Genomic DNA, 20,858 nt, shown 5'->3' with positions numbered 1-20,858 from the left:
TCCTTGGTTTTTGTTTTTCCTTTGTTCTAGCCACAGGTCGCCCAAGCTTACTATGAGAGCCCTGAACAACATTATTATCAACATTGGGAAAATGTTGTCATATGAATAATTAATTAGCTAAGTGGGATAATGTTGTTCAGGGCTCTTATAGTGAGCTTGGGCTACCTGTGTTCCAGGGCTTGGTACTACAGTAATGAGTTTGAAACAAGAGGACATAAACTTCAAACCAGCGAAGAAATCGAACCACAACATTGCCAATAAACCAAAATGATAAAGTTGTAAACATAAACCGAATTGTTAGTGTACAGGCCATCTGCCTCAGAGTTGATTCATGTGCTGCGCGTGATTTGGCGGAAGTTAAGGTGTCCTTGAGTTCCTGAGGTTTGACCTTGGTCATGCCAAAGAAAAAGGCAAGAACCTTTGCTAACGTTTTCTCTTTCCTCTCTTGTGCATAAACTGGAACAGGTGCAAGACCCATGGGGGGTACTCCAGACTTCAAGTGATGGGGATGATCAAATAATTTTTTTGGGTTTGTAATTTTTGATTCCAGGATGTTTTTTTTTTGCGCGGGTGGGTAGGAAGATTAGGTAACTATTTTTTTGGTGGCTTGGTTTAAGTAGGGACTTTTTTGGGGATTCAAAACAATCTAAAGATCACAGCTTAATTGACAGATGACCAATAACATTGCAACATAATTGACCAGTCAGATCAATAACCAGAGTATAATACCATCAACTGATGTGATATATACAACTCCTTTGACTCTGAAGATGACTACCACACAGGTTGTCGAAACGTCAGTCACTGTCAACAACAACAGTCCTATTCAGGACTACGTTCACCCGGATGATCAAACTCAACCTACTTTTGAAATGACTCCTGGGTTCAAACCTTTCACAAATCTAAATATGGTTGGTAGTGCCAGCGTATCCCAGCTACAAACACAAATTTCGGGTTTTGATTTTCGCAACCATTTGATCATCCCCATTATGTGAAATCCAGAATACCCCCTTGAGGTGCAAGGCTTTGCTCTTTAAAGTAAAATTGAAGGGTGCCCAGCACTTGATTTGTATTGAATAAACCAAGATTTTCTAGTCATTCAAGAGCAATAACCGGGAGGTTATCAACATACTGCAGTTAGTAGTAAATGTAGTATTTTTTGTTGTTTATTGCAAGGTTCGCTGTATACACATGACCTTACAGCTATACATATAGTCCTAGATAAGGACTACCTGTTAAAGTTTCTTTGATGGCAGCAGCAAAACAGAAAGTAAGGGTGATAGCTGTTGAAGACTTTGATCCATTCCAGCATGAAAACAGCATCTTAACGTACGAGCTTGTAAAAGATGCCCCAAAGCAAGAGGCCCAGTTATCTTTTCACAAGGGACAGTGCTTTGAGATTCTCACCAAGAATGTAAAAAGCTGGTGGTTATATGTGAGATGTACCACAAGTGGCAGTGAAGAAGGGTTTATACCAAGCACTTTTGTTGTTCCATTAAAAGAAGATCTGGGTGGTGATAGGTTTGTGCTTGAAAAGATTTGCTTTTTTACTTTTTTAGTTGGTTGCACATGTTAAAGACACTGTATACTGTTCTTAAATTTTAGGCTCAATCATCTTATGGATTGTGGTGAAGTATTACCAACAATGGTTAATAGACAGCTTGATTTAAAGTTTTTCCCACAAGTAGCAACACTGACAACACCCAATGAAATGACTGAGTCTACCAGGGTAAGAAAAATATGTCATTGGTCTAATGACTTAAAGCATTGACGTATTTTTTAATGGCAATTCCTATTTCTTTTCTCCTGTAGAAACCATGTCCTGAAAAAGGAGCCAATTTCTTTTCAAGATTGACATTTTGGTGGCTAAATAGGTAACATCTATTGCAATATTTTAAACCTGAGAATTTGTATTTCCTTTGTACTCCAGAAAATGCAGAATCATGCTGTGGTCAAGGTGCAAAATAGAATTCTTCTTCTTTCCATTTTGCTTCGTTCATTCCTTTTACTGTGTATTCCATTTATAAGATGGGTCTCTCGAATGTGCATAAATAAGCACTGGTGGCATATTACTAAAGATGACAGTATCAATATTCAGTCCTGTTCATGAGAGGAGTTTATTCTTCCCTTGGAGAAAAACTTAGATTTCTCTTTTACTTTAACCGATCATTTTATCTTCAACAGTTACATCTTCTAACTACAGGTAGGTAAGAAAAAGGAACCTGTATTCCCAATGGCAGCTCACTTACTGTTAGTATGTGTTTGTTGATACTTTACAGACTGATTATAACTGGCTACAGGAGAGCCCTCCAGGATGATGACTTGTGGTTATTGGATGAGAGAAGTCAGTCGCATCACGTTGTACCTAGACTTCACAAAGAGTGGGACCAAGAATTGAGAAAGTCCTGCAGGTATGTATGTACATGTAGATAGGGAAAATAATGACCGAGGGACTGTACTTTGAGATCCTAGTGATGGACTGTGAGATGAAGGTTTCTAGGGTGGGTAATATGTATGGTGTAGTTTCTCTGTTTTTTGCATCAGTAGGAGAGTGAATTAAGAAAGACAATGATTTTGTTTTACCAAATGAGTTGATACCTGGTTAGAATAGACACTGTCTGGGAATTGAGAAGCTGATGTCTCAGGCAGTAGGTGTTGGTGTGATGTTATTGGTGATAACGTTGAAAACAAGAATATATACTGTAAGTTGAGTAATGTTACTGTTATTCATTTTACCGTGTTCTCATCAATAACACAGCTCCAACAACTGATATATAACACACACACACAACCTACAAAGACAAAAACATAACAGTTTTACAAGGAAGGATATATTTCACTCTGAATGCCTGGTGTGATCCATTCAGTTTGAAAATGTCTAGTTAAGTTTGCCACCTGTTAATGTTTACCGTTACTCTTTAGAAAAAGCACACTTCATGGTCATATGGTTGAACAGGACACAGAACGAGTTTGTCTTCAAGGAGACAGTGATGTTAGGTTTCCTGGGAAGCAAGGATATGAGTCATCACTTGTTAAAGCCATGATAAGGGTGTTTGCTCCTTATTTTGTAATTGGAATATTCTTCGTGCTGCTCAAAGATGTCTTGCTTTTCATTCAGCCATACCTCCTCAGGTAAGTTACTGTGATCAATCTAACATAACATTATCTTACAACCAAAACTGACTTAACAGTGGGAGAACACATACAGTAGCACTAGTGATATGTGTTCCCCTAGCTGGGAAACACATATCACTAGTAAAATGTGTTTTCCAGTTAGGGAAACACATATCACTAGGGATGTATGTTCCCTTACCAGGAACACGTGATGTGTGTTTCCCAGGTGGGGGAGCACATATCACTAGGGATACGTGTTTCCCTGGTGGGGGAACACATATCACTAGGGATACGTGTTTCCGAGGTAAGGGAACACATATCACTAGGGATATGTGTTTCCAAGGTAAGGGAACCTGCATTACTACGGATAAGTGTTTCCCAGGTGGGGGAACACATATCACTAGGGATATGTGTTTCCCAGGTGGGGGAACACACATCACTAGGGATATGTGTTTCCGAGGTAAGGGAACCCATATCACTAGGGATAAGTGTTTCCAAGGTAAGGAAAGCCATATCACAAGGGATATGTGTTTCCCAGGTAAGGGAACCGATATCACTAGGGATATGTGTTTCCCAGAAAGGGGAACACATATCACTAGGGATATGTGTTTCCCAGGTGGGGAACACATATCACTAGGGATATGTGTTTCCTAGGTGGGGAAACACATATCACTAGGGATACGTGTTTCCCAGGTGGGAGAACACATATCACTAGGGATATGTGTTTCCAAGGTGGGGGAACACACATCACTAGGGATATGTGTTTCCCAGGTAAGAGAACCCATATCACTAGGGATATGTGTTTCCGAGGTGGGGGAACACACATCACTAGGGATATGTGTTTCCCAGGTAAGGGAACCCATATCACTAGGGATATGTGTTTCCCAGGTGGGGGAACATACATAACTAGGGATATGTGTTTCGCAGGTGGGGGAACTCATATCACAAGGGATACATGTTTTCCAGGTGGGGGAACCCATATCACTAGGGATATGTGTTTCCCATATGGGGGAACTCATATCACTAGGGATATGTGTTTCGCAGGTAAGGGAACCCATATCACTAGGGATATGTGTTTTCCAGGTAAGGGAACCCATATCACTAGGGATATGTGTTTCCCAGGTGGGGGAACACATATCACTAGGGATATGTGTTTTCCATGTGGGGGAACACATATCACTAGGGATATGTGTTTTCCAGGTAAGGGAACCCATATTACTAGGGATATGTGTTTCCCAGGTAGGGGAACCCATATCACTAGGGATATGTGTTTCTCAGGTGGGGGAACACATATCACTAGGGATATATGTTTCCCATGTGGGGGAACACATATCACTAGGGATATGTATTTCCCAGGTAAGGGAACCCATATTACTAGGGATATGTGTTTCCCAGGTAGGGGAACCCATATCACTAGGGATATGTGTTTCCCTGGTCGGGGAACTCATATCACTAGGGATATGTGTTTTTCAGATTGGGGAACACATATCACTAGGGATATGTGTTTCCCAGGTAAGGGAACCCATATCACTACGGATATGTTTTTTCCAGGTGGGGGAACCCATATCACTAGGGATATGTGTTTTGCTGTTGGGGGAACATATATCACTAGGGATATGTGTTTTCCCAGGTAAGGGAACCCATATCACTAGGGATATGTGTTCTGAGAAATGGGAAACACATTTCACTAGGGATATTTGTTTCCTGGCTAGGGTCGCACATATCACTAGAGATGTGTTTCCGAGTAGGGAACGCTTAATACTAGTAAATAATATGTGTTCCCCTACTTAGGAAAACATGTCACTAGAGAGATGTTTTTTGCGGTCATTATACACCTCTCCTCTCAACGGTGAATCTCTCAAGAACAAGACAGTAACCAGAGCGACCAGCTCTGATCTCCAGTTGTCTCTTGACTGATTGTTTACTTTATATTTTTTAATGTTTTACAGACTCCTGATAGAATACACTGAGGATAATGGAAATGATGCTGATGCTTGGAAGGGATATGTTTATGTAGTTTGTTTTTTAGTTGTTCAAGCATTTCAAGTCTCATTAGTACAACATTCACTTCACATATCATTTACATCAGCTATGAGAGTGCATACAAGTATTATTGGTGTGGTGTATAACAAGGTAAAGGCCACGCCCCTCGGTACAGAAATGATGAAAGTAAATGACAGTAACACCCTCTCACATGATGGGAACTGCACCTCTTGCTTTTCAATTCTTGTCTCTTCCTGCAGTAGTCTGTGCTGCATGATTCTCTTAATGCAGGACATCTCTTGTTGAAAGAAAGCCCCCAAAACCATTGATGTTATGCATGCAATCATGCTGTTCCCCTGCCTGGCTTATGGTCTTTTTTATAGATACCCACTTCCTTTTGTAGCAATCTTTTCAAATGAAAGCTTGTGCAGTTAGTTTATTTCTTACAGAAGTCAGAACCTTTCAACCAACCAGTCTGGTTAACCTTTTTCATACAACTCATTTGTGGTCCCATTAATACAATTTTTACAACATTTTCAAAGAAAATATCGAGTGGTAATAAATTATTCTAAGCTGTTTGTAAGATGGTTTAAAGTCTGCAAAGGATTTTTATTGCATTTGGGAGGAAAATTATTGCATAATGTTCAGAGCACACTGTCATCATGCAATAACTAATAAATTTCTAGGGAATGGGTGATAAGTTACCCTTGAAAGCGTCTCCTTCTGCTCTGAAAATGTGCCAGATGTTCCCTTTGCATTCCTCTTTTTTTGCTTCAAGAAATGGGACATACATGGCGTAATAAGATTACAGATATTTTTCAGTGTCAAGGAGGAAATGTTTATTGATATTTTAGGCCCTAGTAAGGGTCTTTTCTATTGATCATTCTTTTTTTTACTGAATGATACCTTTTTTTACTTAGGCAATGTGTCTGAGTCATATCTCAAGAAGACTTTCTACAGCAGGAGAGATGGTTAACCTTATGGCTATAGATGCACAAAAAGTGATGCAACTTGTGCAGTCATTTAATCAGATCTGGTCGGCCCCTTTCCAAATCTGTGTCGCCATTTACTTCCTTTATGTAACAATGGGTGTGGCCACCTTGGCTGGAGTGGGTGTGCTCCTATTGTTAGTACCTCTGAATCTGCTTTTGGCTCGACTGGTTAGGAATATTCAGGTAAACCATTTTAAACATTGCAGGTCACTGCATGTATCCAATCACACCAGAGTCAAACACAACACAATAAGAATTTTGGTTTGAGCATATCCTTACATGAAGGCACTTCCTCAAGTCTTTATTGACCCATTCACAGCTGATCATTTTAAGCATTTAGTTAAACCAATTAGCTTGTTCTCAGAAAAGGTTTTTCAAATATTATTGCTTGTCTCATGAGTAAGTTGTTAGCAAGTCTCCATCAGGCAAGGGCTGACTGGAAATATATCACCAAAGCTTAATGTGTATGATTTCAACGACTGTTCTCCAGATTATTTTTGCTCAATATATTTGCAGGTGAAGCAATTGAAACACTCTGACGAACGTATAAAGTTGATGAATGAAGTGCTGAGTGGTATTAAGGTTTGACAATAACCATTAACATTACTCTGTTAGGAATAGTAATATTCACAAAGGTTTTACGTTTCATTGGCTGAACAGAAGCTGCTACTGAGTATGGTCCCTCTCTTTCTCCACATCAAATGTAAAAGACGTAATGAAGTGAACACCTCTCTGATACATTTTTTGCTCTGCTCCGTTGCAAGTTGCCCAGTGAGTGGGTAGAAATTCTTTTCTGCAACTTGTTATTATCGACCAAACTTTGTGTCTTTTCCAAATGTAATAAATATTATTTATGGCAATCAACCAAACCACAATCCAGGGCTTTGTAGATTAAGGTATTTTCAGTACATACCCAGTTGTTTCTAGCTCGCATGTGTGTTTTGTAACTTTCTTGCTACCTACATCTTCTTTTTCCAGGTACTTAAGTTGTATGCATGGGAGGAATCATTTATTAACAAGATAACAGAAATAAGAAATAAAGAGCTGCATCATCTCCGTCAAAGCTTGTACCTTAATTCAGCTGTTGGCTTTACCTTCATTTGTGCCCCATTTCTGGTAGGAAGTAATTTGATTGTGTTTTGCATTTTGCTTGAGTCTCTTATCTTGTAGCTGATGTGATCCCACTCTACTGAAAAGCCACAGAATGTATGTTTTACATATGTTCCGTATAAATTATAGGCAATCAAATCATTTTTTTTTTGTCTTTGATCTCTGTAGGTTTCTTTGGCCACCTTTGCTGTTTATGTGTTAATGGGAAATGAGCTGACAGCTGCTAAAGCTTTTGTTGCAATTTCCTTGTTCAATATTCTACGTTTTCCTCTTTCCATGCTACCAAGAGTGGTGGTAAACTTTATTCAGGTCAGTTAAGTGCAGAAGTAAGTTAGTTAACTCCATCATTTAGTTATAAGAGAGAATTAGAGGGAATTAACCCAAGATCTTTACGTTGAAAACTTCGTTCCCTGGAGTGAGTTCTGAGTACAGGTTTAATTGACATAGCATTTGCCATGACTTGGTGTAAGCCAAAGTCTGAATGCATAATTAAATGTTATGTGCATATGATGTACAGTGTACTGTTACTTCGGGCACTTTCCAAAAGTCGGAACTGGCCAGCTGGACTATGGACAAACCAGTCATTTTGACAATGAAAATTAATAGGCTTTTTCCAAGAGTTTTTGCGTAAAAACCTTCTCCTTCATGCTTGCTATTTAGGATTTGACTGATCTGGCTGGATAGTTTTGATTAAAATTGAAATTCTCATCATGATGGTTATGGTCTGGCCAGTCAGTTCTGACAAATGGAAAGTGCCTCAAGTATTCAGATTAATGTAGTAAAGCCAAAACAAATACTCAGCCAAATCACAAAAGATGTCACAAACCATGTGCTGGCATTTAGTGTGGAAAAACAAATGCACGCAACATGCAATTTTACTTCTGATTGGTTGAGAAATTGGCATCAGATTTTCTTCGCCATTCGCACTCAATATAAAACCAAAGTAATTACAGCCATTGTAGATTCACGGTTGGGAGAATCGTGCAGTATTTAACAGATTTATATCAAATTATGCAATCACTAGCCCATTAAAACTCACCATTTTACTGCCAGTATTTATTTCCGACATGAAGTTTCATGTGTATTGAACCAGAAAAACTCTCAAAGCTATGCTCTTAAGGTGTTTGTTTTGTTTTGTTGTTTTTTTGGGTGAATTTCCCGCAGGCTCAAGTTTCAGTCCATCGCCTTGAGGAGTTTTTGAAGCTAGGAGAAATACAACCTGATAACGTCATACGGAACATGCCTTCACACCGTAAGTTTCAATGAGGTCATCAATTAATTGGAGAAAATCATCTGTTATTGTCTGCCTTACCTATTAACATCCCGATTCTTCACTTTCCAAGAGTACTGTAATATTCAGCATAATAAACAGTCACAGGAAAGTACTGCTCAGTATCTTTCATTTGATGGTGACACCTTAGGATTTCATCCACAGACTCAAAAGTTAGATTTACTATGTACAGTGTAACAAACAGTACCACGGGAAAGTACTGCTCAGTAGCTTTCATTTAAATGGTCACACTTCAGGATTTCATTCACAGACTCAAAAACTTAGATCCACCTTTTACAGCATAATGAACGGTACCACAGGAAAGTACTTCTCAGTAACTTTCACTTGCGTGTTTACACATCACAATCTCATCCACAGACCCCAAAGAATAACCCAGTCCTTTTACCGGAAATTTGAAAAAACACCACCAAAAGGGTCTTGTTGCAGTATCCAGTATTTGATTGGTCGTAGCCAGGTTAATGGCTGTTATAGACTTTGACGTTAAGGGTGGGGCCACTCTTGAAAAATTAGTTCTCCATCCTGTAGGCCTCGGTTTGGTATATAGCAAGGGAACTGGGCCCCGGGGCTTTTCCTCTAGAGCTGTCTTTGATCCTTACCAACGTGATTCATTCACAAATGTCTGTCACATCATCAATGTGTTTCTTGTATCAGTAGGCACCAACATTGCAATTCTCATTGAAAATGGCACATATTGCTGGGAGAGAAACAAAGACATCCCTGTCTTAAAAGGGTAGGTGAAAAAAACCCTCTCATACTCCTCTTTTTTTCAGTTTCTGAGGCAAGTCTGTACACTTTAATGTTTCTTTTGTCATTTGCTTTGATAGCTACTTTATCGTTAATTTTTGTTATTTTCGACAGCATTAATGTAAACATCCCCAGTGGTTCGCTTGTGGCAGTAGTTGGTCAAGTTGGCTGTGGAAAATCTACTTTGCTCTCCGCAATACTTGGAGAAACCGAGAAAACAGACGGCCTTGTTTGTATTAAGGTTTGTTTATTTAAAGAATTCTGATGAAAACAGTAAAATAGTTTCTTAGAGTCACTTTATGTTTTTCTTGATTAATCTTTGAAATGGTACAAAAGTGTTTGAGTACTGTCTTTCCCCGATTAATTGCCAGGGGCGATTATTTCAAATATTGTTTACTGGAAGTCGCACCCTAAATAGTTTGTTTTATCATCCCGTTAAATGAAAAAAATAATGACCTCAAATAAACTGAACATGGGCCTTTTAAGTGCTCCAAGTCTTGTTTCTTGAGTATTTCAATTCAGTTCAGTTTATTTTCTTTCAATATTTTAACTAATGCTAAGTTACAGCATTTATAGATTGTTGTTTAAAATATAAACGTTTCAATTGAATTCATATTAAAGTTTGAGTATGATGGCCAAGTGAACCATTCAGTGGTTTGGTTTTTCAATACCAATATCCTTGGCGTCAGAGCTTGAATCGTCACTGATCAGACTCCACTTCAGCTTCATGCTCCAGATTCTCTCCTCCAGGAGGTATTAGGGAGCTTAAGCAACGACGACGGCGACGTCAACAAGAACGGCAAAAATGCAATTGGTTTAGACTGGCAAAACAACAACTTTGCACGTGCATCACGCTTTTTTGTACGTTTCTTTGCCGTCACTACACTACTACGACGTGAAAATGCCTATTTTCACGTTTTGTGAAGGACGTGAACGCAAGACCACGACTTTCTCTTTCTTCTCCTGAACTTCGATACAGTCTTTAAGAATTGAACTCCAGAAAAACATTGCCAACATTTGACGAACTGAGCGAGATGGAATAAGCGCGATAAAGTTTGAAGCAGCGCGACTTCACTTTTTAAGTGACGTTTTCGTAGCCGTTGCCGTCGTTTTTGCTTAAGCTCCCTATTGGGGTTGAGGGGGGGTTGGGGGGGGGGGGGGCGTCGGGCAATTATTCGAGGAAGCGATTATTTTAAATATTTACGTCAAAGAGAGGCGATTAATCGAGGGACGGCTATTACTCGAGGAAATACAGTAAGTGGGTTTCATTTCGTGTTGATCAAGGTAAAGAATGTGGTGACCTTTTCTGTTTTCTCTGAGGTACAGTAATCTGCTAATTTGCTCAATCATGTGTCTGTTTTTTGTAACTCTACAGGGAAGCACCGCTTACGTTCCTCAACAGCCATGGATCCAGAATGCAACGCTGCAAGAAAATGTACTGTTCGGACAATCACATGATCCACAACGCTACGATCACGTGATAAGGGCGTGTGCTCTTACTCCTGATATTGATATACTTCCCGCTGGGGATCTAACTGAAATCGGTGAAAAGGTGCGAAATTTGCTGACCTTAGCCGAATGAGAAAGTGACTGTTTCTCGTGCTGCATGTTTGTATGTCGTCTAACTGTGGAATGATACATATGGTGCTTTTGTCTTTAAGGGTATTAACCTTAGTGGAGGACAGAAACAGCGAGTGAGCTTGGCTCGTTCAGTGTATTTTGACGCTGATATCTATCTGTTGGATGATCCACTCAGTGCTGTAGATTCACATGTAGGAAAACACATCTTTGATCACGTGATTGGACCCCAGGGATTACTGAAGGAAAAGGTACCAACGACATCTCCTAAAGAAGACAGAAAATATTTACTGTTAGTACAATGTAACTTGCAGCATATGCTGTATGCACTTGCTTGAAGAATGTATTTTTTCCATTCAATAACTCACTGACAATTATCTTTCAAACCTGTTTTCGTCTCAAACTAACGGTTTAGAGTAATGCTGTGCTACTGATCAGTAACATCTGTCACTGAAAGATGTTGTAATATTTGTTGCTAAGTAATGATGTTATTATTTCATTTCAGACTCGTGTTCTTGTGACACACGCTGTGCAGTATTTACCACATATGGACCAGATCATTGTACTTCAGGATGGTGTAATCTCAGAGGTGTATGCTTGTTATAAGAGTTTTTCTACCCCGCCCCACCTTCTCTTTCCATAAATAAAGACTTCGTTTCACTTTAGAATGTGCCGTATTATCAAGAAAGTTTGCTGTTTTGTACCATGCTTACGGTGTGAACAGGATGTAATTTGAGAAGAGCAGAGTAACATCGTGTGATCTGCAATGGGAAAGAGGTCAATTGATATGAACCGTCCTCTTTTACTATCCAACATGACAAACTTTCTGTAAGGTTGGTTTAGCGTATTGTATTTTATCAGTAACTTGAGCTGTGCTGTACCTGCAGGTTGGGACGTATGAAGAACTTAAGTCATCCCATGGCTGGTTTGCGGAATTTCTTGACTCCTACGCCAGTGAAAATGGTTGCCATAACAGCAGTAAAAGTAAGTAATTTTACTGGTTGAAACCGAGAGCAAAAGAAAGAGAGGTTACTTAGTTAAGGCGAATCAAAGACCCCGTAAAAGCGGGAATAAATACAGAAGAGCTAAATACCTACAAATAACTTATTATATTAAAAACTTAAAACCCAACTCGAAATCAATGCTTGCCGATTTGAACTGGCCTCCATTGCAGTCAAGGCGCAGGATATGCGGTCTCTGCATGATTTATAAAATACATAAAGGTCCAGCTAGTCAACATCTCCCTTCCCTAAGACCTCATCTCCGTACAAAGGCCAGTCATGACTTTAAGATCAGACTCCCATCCTCTTCAGTTGGCGCTTACAAACACTCTTTTGATGCAAGATCAATCCCCGTATGGAACTTGTTGCCAGCTGCCGTTGTTAGTTCTTCATCGTACCCAGAATTCATCAGAAGAGTGTGTCTACTAATTTAACATAATAATGGCATTTACAGCGTTGTTTTTCATTTGTTCTGTTACCGTGTAATTAAGCGACCGCTGGCCGCTCCACTGCCGGATTAGCATTATTTGTAAAGCTAGTGGCAATTACCATGATTAAAGATTAAAAATTGTGCTACATCCTTCCAAGGGCAATCATTTAATCTAATGTTCAAATTCTTCTGTCTTCATAAATGGCAATGCTTATCGCTAACTTCAGTTCTTGTTTGTATGACAGTGAGAGTTCAGACCCGCCGGGAAGTTAGTGGCTCCAGTCCATCGGCAGAAATACCCAATAAGCCCGCATTCCATCGGTCAGTCAGCTGTCATCTCCCTGGCAACGTGCCTCATCCACGTCACCAAGCTGCTACTTCACACAGTGAAGTGAACTTAGAGAGACTTGCAGCTGACAAGCACACTGTAAAACATTCCCCGATTAAACAGTTACAACAGCTAGAAAGACAAGAGAGTTTAGCTAGTTTACTTTCGTTAAACCACCAACTATCGTTATGTGAAGGGATGGACGCAAATGATTTGGTGGAGGAAGAATTCTTGTTTGATGGCCGAGAAATAGATGAAGGTGATGAAAGGCATCTGCAAGTAAAGTCATTACTGCAACAGCGGCATAGTATGGTCAGCGGTATTTCTGTAAATAGTTTATTGTCAATGGTTGAGAAAGTTAATCACGTGACTGATACACAAGTATGCCCTGGTAATCCAGCAATCTGTATAACAGCTTCTGAAGATGGCCAAGTAGAAAGACAGAATGTAGTTAGTAAAGAACAACTACGAAATATGGAATGTCCAACTAAAATCAGAAAGGGAAGAAGCGATACAGCAAGGACAACTTCAGATGAAAGATCTCAGGCTGGAACGGTAACTAGTTTATTTGTATCCTCACAAAGCTACAGCTTTCCATTGTACTTGCCGTCTTAATTACCATATCTAAATTTTCGCGTCCAGAAAGGTTTATGTGGAGAAAACTTGTCCCTCGCCTCTTCAAGCTACCCTGGGCGCCGAGCTATCTATTCTTACATTTTCTTTCAAAACTTGGCGAACGATTTGCATGAGAAACAAATAGTTGCAAGGCTAGAAGGATGATCCGCCTAGCCGGGCAAACTTGGTCAAGGTCTAGGCAATCAGAACATTCACGAGTACTGTAGGAACTTGTAGGGCAGGGGTCAACCTTATTCTCATGTAAACACTCGCCAACGTTAACTCGGATGGGAGGGTAACCCTCTTTCCGGGAAAAATTATTCTCCTTGAAAACGGCATGGGCCTGGGGGAGGTTCTTGCCTTTTCATATATGAACCTCCTTATCAACTGATTTTTAGTTACCATTCCTTTGACAGTAAAATATTCATTTAAAAAGTTTTTACAAATGAAAGTAGTGGTTTCCTGTTTGGGATTGTATTTCTATCTAATCTGGTCAATTAATTGTTTGTTTGTTCCTTTCTTTCTTTTGAGGTTAAAACTTCTGTTATAGTTGCATACATTAGCAGCCTTGGAGTTCTGTGTTTCATTCTTGTTCTCTTCTGTGGCGTTGGTGCAGAATCCTCTCTTATCGCTTCACGTATATGGTTAGCAAAATGGAGTTCCACCAATGTCACAACATCACAGCAGCGTGACACCTTCCTTGGCGTGTATGGTGCTTTTGGAGTGGGCCAGCTTCTTCTTATCACCACCATGAACCTACTTCTAGCCTACAGTTCAGTGAAAGCTGCCACAAATTTACATCAAGGACTTCTTATTAACATAGTGCACCTTCCCATGCAATTTTTTGAGAGCACGCCATTGGGAAGGATCGTAAATCGCTTTTCAAAAGACATTAATTCCGTTGATGATAAGCTTCCACCTATTCTGGGTCGATTTTTAAGAACACTATTGGCTACGCTTGGCACTATATGTGTGATTAGTTATTCCACGCCGTTGTTTCTCACGTGTGTTGCGCCTTTGACTGTTCTATACATTTTTATTCAGGTACGTTACGAGGGGCTTGTGGATTATATGGTATAATTATAACCTATCAGATTGGTGGATTCTACCCTCCTTGTCAAAAACTGCTCCAACAAAGGGTCCTGTTAAAAGATTTACTTTAACATTCTGGGGCAATGATGGTGAATCTTTGTTTACAGGATTGCAAAAGAGGAGAGCTCGTGTTTTTTTTTATAAATAGCCATGAGTAAATTTCGTAACTGAGTTCGTAACGAGCACCTGACCATAGATTGTGTTAACTGCCTGCACATTTTTAAAACAAACCTGTTAAAAATAATTACACCAACTTAAATACTGGAGGGTAAGTATTGCAAAGGTAGCAACAGAGGAGGTATTGCGAATGCAAATGGTAATGCCTCTCAAACCCCCATATATCGCATATACAAATGGCCATTATTGTTTAGTTACGTTGATTTAGCTCGGCGTAGTTTCACTCCACTGGCTAAATAAGACTTAAGACCATTGCCGGATCAGTCAGTTAGCAAATAAAATCGGCTTTTTTCAAAGTGCTTTTGCAGAAAAACCATCTCCTTGGTGTATGATAAATTGTTTAAGATTTGACTGATCTGGCTGGATAGTTTTGATTTAAAGTGAAATTCTCAATACGATAGGAACGGTCTGGCCAGTCAGTTCTGACAAATGGAAAGCGTCCTTTAGTAACCTTACTGCGTAAATTACTATAATGTATATGGTAAATTAATCGAGTGAATTGATTTTTCAGAGATTTTATGTGTCTACATCACGCCAACTCAGGAGAATTGAGTCAGTGAGCCGTTCACCGATATATAGTCATTTTTTTGAAACCATCAGTGGTACCAGCACAATAAGGGCCTATTCACAACAGAAGAGGTTCATCACGGAGATTCATCGGCGAGTAGATAAGGCACATTCGGCGCATTACGCATACATCTGTACAAACAGGTGAGTGACTTACTTATAAGACCCATCAACAGTGTACGCTATATATTAACTTGTTTTCGCTCATTAACTTATGTAAAGTGATGGTAAAGGTGAATTATTTTTATCGGCGTTTTTAGGTGAGCTTGTTCTGAAGGGTAGCTGCTTAGTACACGTTCTGCTTGTCGGTGGACTGCTGTCCTCCCTCCCCCCCATTTCCGCACAGGTCTGCCCCCTTCACACAATTCTCCTCCGATTTAGGTCAAATTTGTTTGCTTGTATCTGTTGCAGGTGGTTAGCTCTACGGCTGGAGTTTATTGGTGCTGCAATCTTGTTCTTTGCTTCATTATTTGCTGTTATTGCAAGGGAAACCATTGCACCTGGTCTTGTTGGGTTGTCTGTGGCATATGCATTACAGGTAGATACTTACTCAGCTCTTTTTATATTCACCTCCGATAATTTGATAACGTTAATATTTCCCACTTTATTGTTTTCCATACTATCCTTCCCGTTTACCTCTTCCATTAATTAGTGTTAGGCACTTCGTGTAGATTACGTGATATGAATGAGATTGATAAACATTGGTTGCTTTCTCATCAACAACCTTAAATACACGGCTTCAGTTAATGTCAAGTTGTAACCCATGGTATAAAGGCGATGGTCCAGGGTGTGGCACATCTAAAAGGCTGCCGCGATTGGACCAATCCCATCATTGCTACAAACGTGTGCACCTGTGAACATGCGTTTTTACTGGCTTATCATGAAAAGAATTTTACTGAGGCAAGCTGCAGTTAAGAATTCTGATGTGACAGCAGCTAACATCCTAAACTTGTAGCTAACGTTCGTGTTTGTTCCCAGATCACTGGCTCATTAAACTGGTTGGTGAGATCGACCAGTGAAATGGAAACGAATATTGTTTCAGTGGAAAGAATCACCGAATATACAGCTATTGACAGAGAGGTACGTAAATACATGGCAAGCACGATTTTACAATATCTTATCATCCTTAAAAACATCATTTTGTAATTTGAGACTTGTGGATCCTGTGAATTTTTGATAGCCACGGAACACAACAGTACTGTATATTACAAAAATCGCTTCTAAACGTCTGCGCATGTCGCGTGCGCAGTTTTGGTTTTCTCGTTTATTATCTTTATCATTATTATAATTATCTTTTACTGTCTTTGTGTGAGATTAATTAATCAAGCCGAGGTGGTGAGTTTACTTGCTCTTTGCAAGACGAAGCAGCTATGGTCATATTTTCTAATTGTTTTTTGACAGGCGGATTGGGTAATTCCAACTATGCGTCCCGCCGACGAATGGCCCCATCAAGGAAGGATAGTTGTGGAAAATGTTGATGTGCGCTACAGAGAAAATCTGCCTTTAGTGCTGAAAGGCATCAACTGTGCCATAGCAACAAGAGAGAAGGTAAAAAGCGGTACACATCAAAGAAAGTTTATCTTTACAACTATAGAAGTGACACACGAAAAACCAAGATTTAGTTAGTATGAAAGACACTTTTTTCTTAGGTTTTGCCTTGATCTGAATGGCTAATGCTCAAAGGTTTAAAATTGCTCATTAATTGGATGTGGTCATGGAGCTTTTGGCAACTAAACCACGTTACTTCTTTGCTGTCTGTTTGGTGTGTGCTGTCACATTTAAAGTTTTTATTTTGTTTTTATAGATCGGTATTGTGGGTCGCACTGGGGCTGGCAAGTCTTCACTGACTTTGGCTTTGTTCCGTATTCTGGAGAGAGCTGGAGGAAGGATTATTATTGATGACATTGACATTGCTAAAATTGGACTCCATCATCTGCGCTCAAGACTCACCATAATTCCCCAGGTAGTAACATGTAGGCACGTGTAGCGTGCAGAGGTTTTTTGAATTATTTTAGCGGAGCTCCACGCGTGCGCGAAGCCCCATAGCTAAAAAAAATGGGTTACCTGTCTATCCAAGAAATTTTGGTAGTCACGTGACCGTACGACCACTCGCCCGTCCCATACAATGGGAAATGGTACACTTTCTAGCTAGTGTGTCTGCAACCTGATATTGCACATCCATATTGTAGTCAACCGGAAGTCAATTGACAGCTATTAAAACAGGGTATCCGCTGACAAGTATCACATGACCGTTTCGCGGGCTCAGGTGTCGACCCATCGAGGTTACCTGTTTTTTTAAAGTTTACCGCTGACAAGTTTCTAGGTTTTTCTTTAGTGCAATGTTTTTTCATTAACAGGTGCTTCGCCTTAAGCGTCGGCTAAATCTATATATTAGCTAATGAGGTAGAATCTGAAGGCTCGGCCGTGTTCTGCTCTGTTTCACCGGGTTCGTACAGGTCATGGAAAACCTGGAAAGTCGTGGAATTTAAGAATTTCATTTTCAAGTCCTGGAAAGTCATGGAATTTAATTTTCGGTCGTTAAAAGTCATGGAAAATTATAGTTTCACCTTTGTGTGGTAGATTAGTAATACTGCAGATGACAAAGCAAGGATAACGTAAGATAAAGAGGAGTAATTAAACAGCGCGAACGGCACGCATTTTGATGGATACCAGAGTTTGTTTCTGTTCTGTTTCTGTTGAACTGTTTAAGGGCCAAAAATATGCTAAAACAGGTAAAGTTTTCAAATGTTTCGAAAGTGACAGCTAAACCTAAGGTTATGGAAAAGTAGAAAAGGTCATGGAAAAAGTCATGGAATTTGAAGAACTCAAAAAAGTACGATCCCTGTTTCATGAGACGCTGATTAGACATTCTTTTGATTACTGATGAGTATTTGAATTGAGTATGAGAACTTTCGTATATCACTAACACTAAGAAAATAGTGATGTTATTAAAGAGATTATCTTTGAGGAAGCGAACGATCGCTGTTTATGCTACAGTCTGCGGATATCTTTATTATCTATTTACTTACGTCAGAGATCTCATCTATTTACTTTGTCATTTAATTATCCGAACCGTACCTTCTTCATTCGATCTTAGAAGCTTGTTCACTCAGTATGTATTTTGTGTGAATTGTTGTTCTCCCAGGACCCTGTGCTATTTTCTGGAACTTTTCGTTTCAACCTGGATCCATTCAATAATTACTCAGACGAGGAATTGTGGAACGTTGTGGAGGTTACCCAGCTAAAGACCTTTATAACGACTCATGATAAAGGCCTTCACTTGCCTATCCTTGAGGGTGGCGAAAATATGAGGTAAGTCCTCACTAACTTTTTGATTAATTTTTGTGAAGGGGGCTAGTTGCCATCGCCAAAAAATCTGTATATGGGGATAGTTACTTTATTATTGTCCCATGGTCATACTAAGAGTGTCGATGATGTCAATATATTGAGCAAAACCAATTTCAACTGCTGTAAACATCACCAAGAGCGGAATAGCGTAGACAACGCGTAGGTAGTGTTACTGAACAATATTCGCTCCTTGTTTACAGCATTGGTCAGCGACAGTTGGTATGTTTAGCACGTGCGTTGCTTCGTAGAAGTAAAATCCTTGTTCTTGATGAAGCCACAGCCGCGGTGGACCTGGAAACTGATGAACTCATTCAACAAACGATTCGGCGGGAGTTTGCTGACCGCACGGTTCTCACTATTGCTCACAGGCTCAACACCATCATGGATTACGATCGGTAAGAGAAGTTACCTTTAGTGCTGGTTATGTAGTTCTTTGTCTTATGCTCTTTACACCTCTCACTTATAGTCTTTTTCGACTTTTGCAACTTTCCCTACTGAGTTGGAACGCTTCCCTTTTAAATTTTCACACAAAGTCTTTCTGTCCTCCTCCCCCGTCCGTCCCAAACATTTTATCATGTCTCTGCTGCGGTTTTTTGTTCTTCAGGGTGATGGTCCTTAAGGAGGGATCAGTAGCAGAATTTGATTCACCATCAAAGTTGCTATCAAGTAAAGGATTATTTTACTTGATGGCCAAAGATGCTGGTCTAGTGTAACAAACAGGTTCTCAAAAGTCCTTGGAAGGAAGTAAGAGCAGTGGTGTGAAGCCGGCACACCAGTAAAGAAATGACTCGACAATCAGTCAATAAAAGTGTCGAAAGCGATCCATAGCCATTTGATATGTGCACTATGGGTTATAATGCATATGTCGCGATGTCCTGTCGACCGTCGTGGCACCGTTTCTACGTATAAGTTACAAACTAAACGTCGCTTTAAAACGATCCTTTATGTTGGTCCATCCTCATTTAACATTACACATCAAGCATTGTTGAAAGTAGCAACAACAACACAAACAAAGAACAAAAACAAATACATAAATAAATAATTTTAATATAGAAAATAATAGTCGTAATATTACTAATAACAATTTATATCGCACGAATTTCATAAGCATGCAAGATGAATTACATTGTACAAAGATAAGGGTAAGAAAGTAGATAAAAGGCACCAATCTTTTTCTTAGCGTGGTGGTTGCGTTTTTTAACTGCGTTTATCAGTAGCAAAGATTGAACCAAGGTAGTCCATAGTTTTGCTCAAAAAATAGCAATTTCTCCATCTTTTTATTTTAGGCAAAATAGGCCAGGAAAATGTTTCACTATTTTCTACAAAGAAAAAACGAATTTCTCGCCAATAAAAACAAGAATTTTAACAGACGAAAATTCTGCTTTTTCCAAAGGGGTTAGTCCATGGTTTTGGTAAAAAATAGGTCACTTTAACATTTTTTTATTTTAGGCAAAATAGGCCAAGAAAATGTCTTTCACGATATTCTAGAAAGAAAAAAAACACCTTTCTAGGCTATAAAAACAAAAAGTTAAAAAAGTCGACAAATTTCGACTTTTCCAAACCCGGGTTAGTTCATGGTTTTCGTAAAAACTTGCGAATTTTCCCATCTTTTTACTTTAGGCAAAATAGGCCAGAAAAAATTAGTTTCACGATATTCTAGAACGAAAAGACGCCTTTCTAGGCTATAAAAACAAGAAGTAGAAAAAGTCGAAAAATTGAGATTTTTCCCAAGGAGTTAGTCCATGGTTTTGGTCAAAAATTGGCCATTTTTCCATTTTTTTTATTTTAGGCAATATAGGCCAGGAGAATGTGTTTTACCATATTCTCAAACGAAAAAACGCCTTTCTAAACTATAAAACGGTCCCAAAATTGATATTTTTTCTAAGGGGTTAGTCCATAGTCTTGGTCAAAAATTGGTCACATTTTAATGTTTTTATTTTCGTCAATATTCACAAGGATATTGTGTTTCACAATATTTTAGAACGAAAAAACGCCTTTCTATGCTATAAAAACAAAAAATTGAAACAATCGAAACATTGAGATTTTTTCAAAGGGGTTAGTCCATGGTTTTAGCCAAAAGTAGGCCATATTTATCGTTTCCTTTATTTGAGACAATATAGGTCAGGAAAACTTGTTTTATCATATTCTAGAAGGAAAAAACGCCTTTCTAGACATTAAAAACAAGACGTTTGTAAAGTCGAAAAATTGAGCTTTTTCAAAAGGGGTTAGTCCATAGTTCAATAACAACGAAAAAACACCTTTCTAGCTAGGCAGTAAAAACAACAAGTTCACAAAGGCGAAAAATTGAGATTTTTCCAAAGCGGTTAGTTCATGTTCTTCTTTTCAAAAATTGGACTTTTGTCCATGTTTTTATTTCCGGCAATATAGGCCAGGAAAATGTCTTTGACGATAGTCTAGAACGAAAAAACGCCTTTCTAGACTATCAAAACAAGAAGTTCAAACAGTCGAAAAATTGCCATTTTTCCAA

At 39.2% G+C, this 20,858-nt stretch overlaps 1 protein-coding gene across 2 annotated transcripts; it reads left to right on the top strand.

The window, feature by feature from the left end:
* The first annotated feature begins 1,180 nt into the window (after window positions 1–1,180).
* LOC140950260 (multidrug resistance-associated protein 1-like) lies at window positions 1,181–19,549 on the top strand. Of its 2 annotated transcripts, none has more exons than XM_073399470.1 (27): window positions 1,181–1,521; window positions 1,606–1,729; window positions 1,813–1,874; window positions 2,280–2,411; window positions 2,923–3,132; window positions 5,064–5,247; window positions 6,018–6,272; window positions 6,606–6,671; window positions 7,068–7,205; window positions 7,368–7,508; window positions 8,364–8,451; window positions 9,145–9,220; window positions 9,349–9,475; window positions 10,610–10,786; window positions 10,896–11,063; window positions 11,318–11,401; window positions 11,700–11,796; window positions 12,489–13,126; window positions 13,718–14,230; window positions 14,967–15,166; window positions 15,434–15,560; window positions 16,001–16,102; window positions 16,424–16,570; window positions 16,827–16,985; window positions 18,168–18,334; window positions 18,571–18,765; window positions 18,975–19,549. In XM_073399470.1, exons 1-27 carry the CDS (start codon window positions 1,250–1,252, stop codon window positions 19,081–19,083), a joined length of 4,758 nt encoding a protein of 1,585 aa, XP_073255571.1. In that variant the 5' UTR covers window positions 1,181–1,249; the 3' UTR covers window positions 19,084–19,549. The 2 variants fall into 2 exon arrangements, with proteins under 2 accessions (XP_073255571.1, XP_073255570.1); XM_073399469.1 differs by having other exon boundaries at window positions 9,142–9,220.
* Window positions 19,550–20,858: the final 1,309 nt, after the last annotated feature.

This window comes from Porites lutea, chromosome 10 (assembly GCF_958299795.1).
Source record: "Porites lutea chromosome 10, jaPorLute2.1, whole genome shotgun sequence".
NCBI classification, from domain to species: domain Eukaryota; kingdom Metazoa; phylum Cnidaria; class Anthozoa; order Scleractinia; family Poritidae; genus Porites; species Porites lutea.
This window is presented reverse-complemented; position numbering and strand designations above follow the sequence as displayed.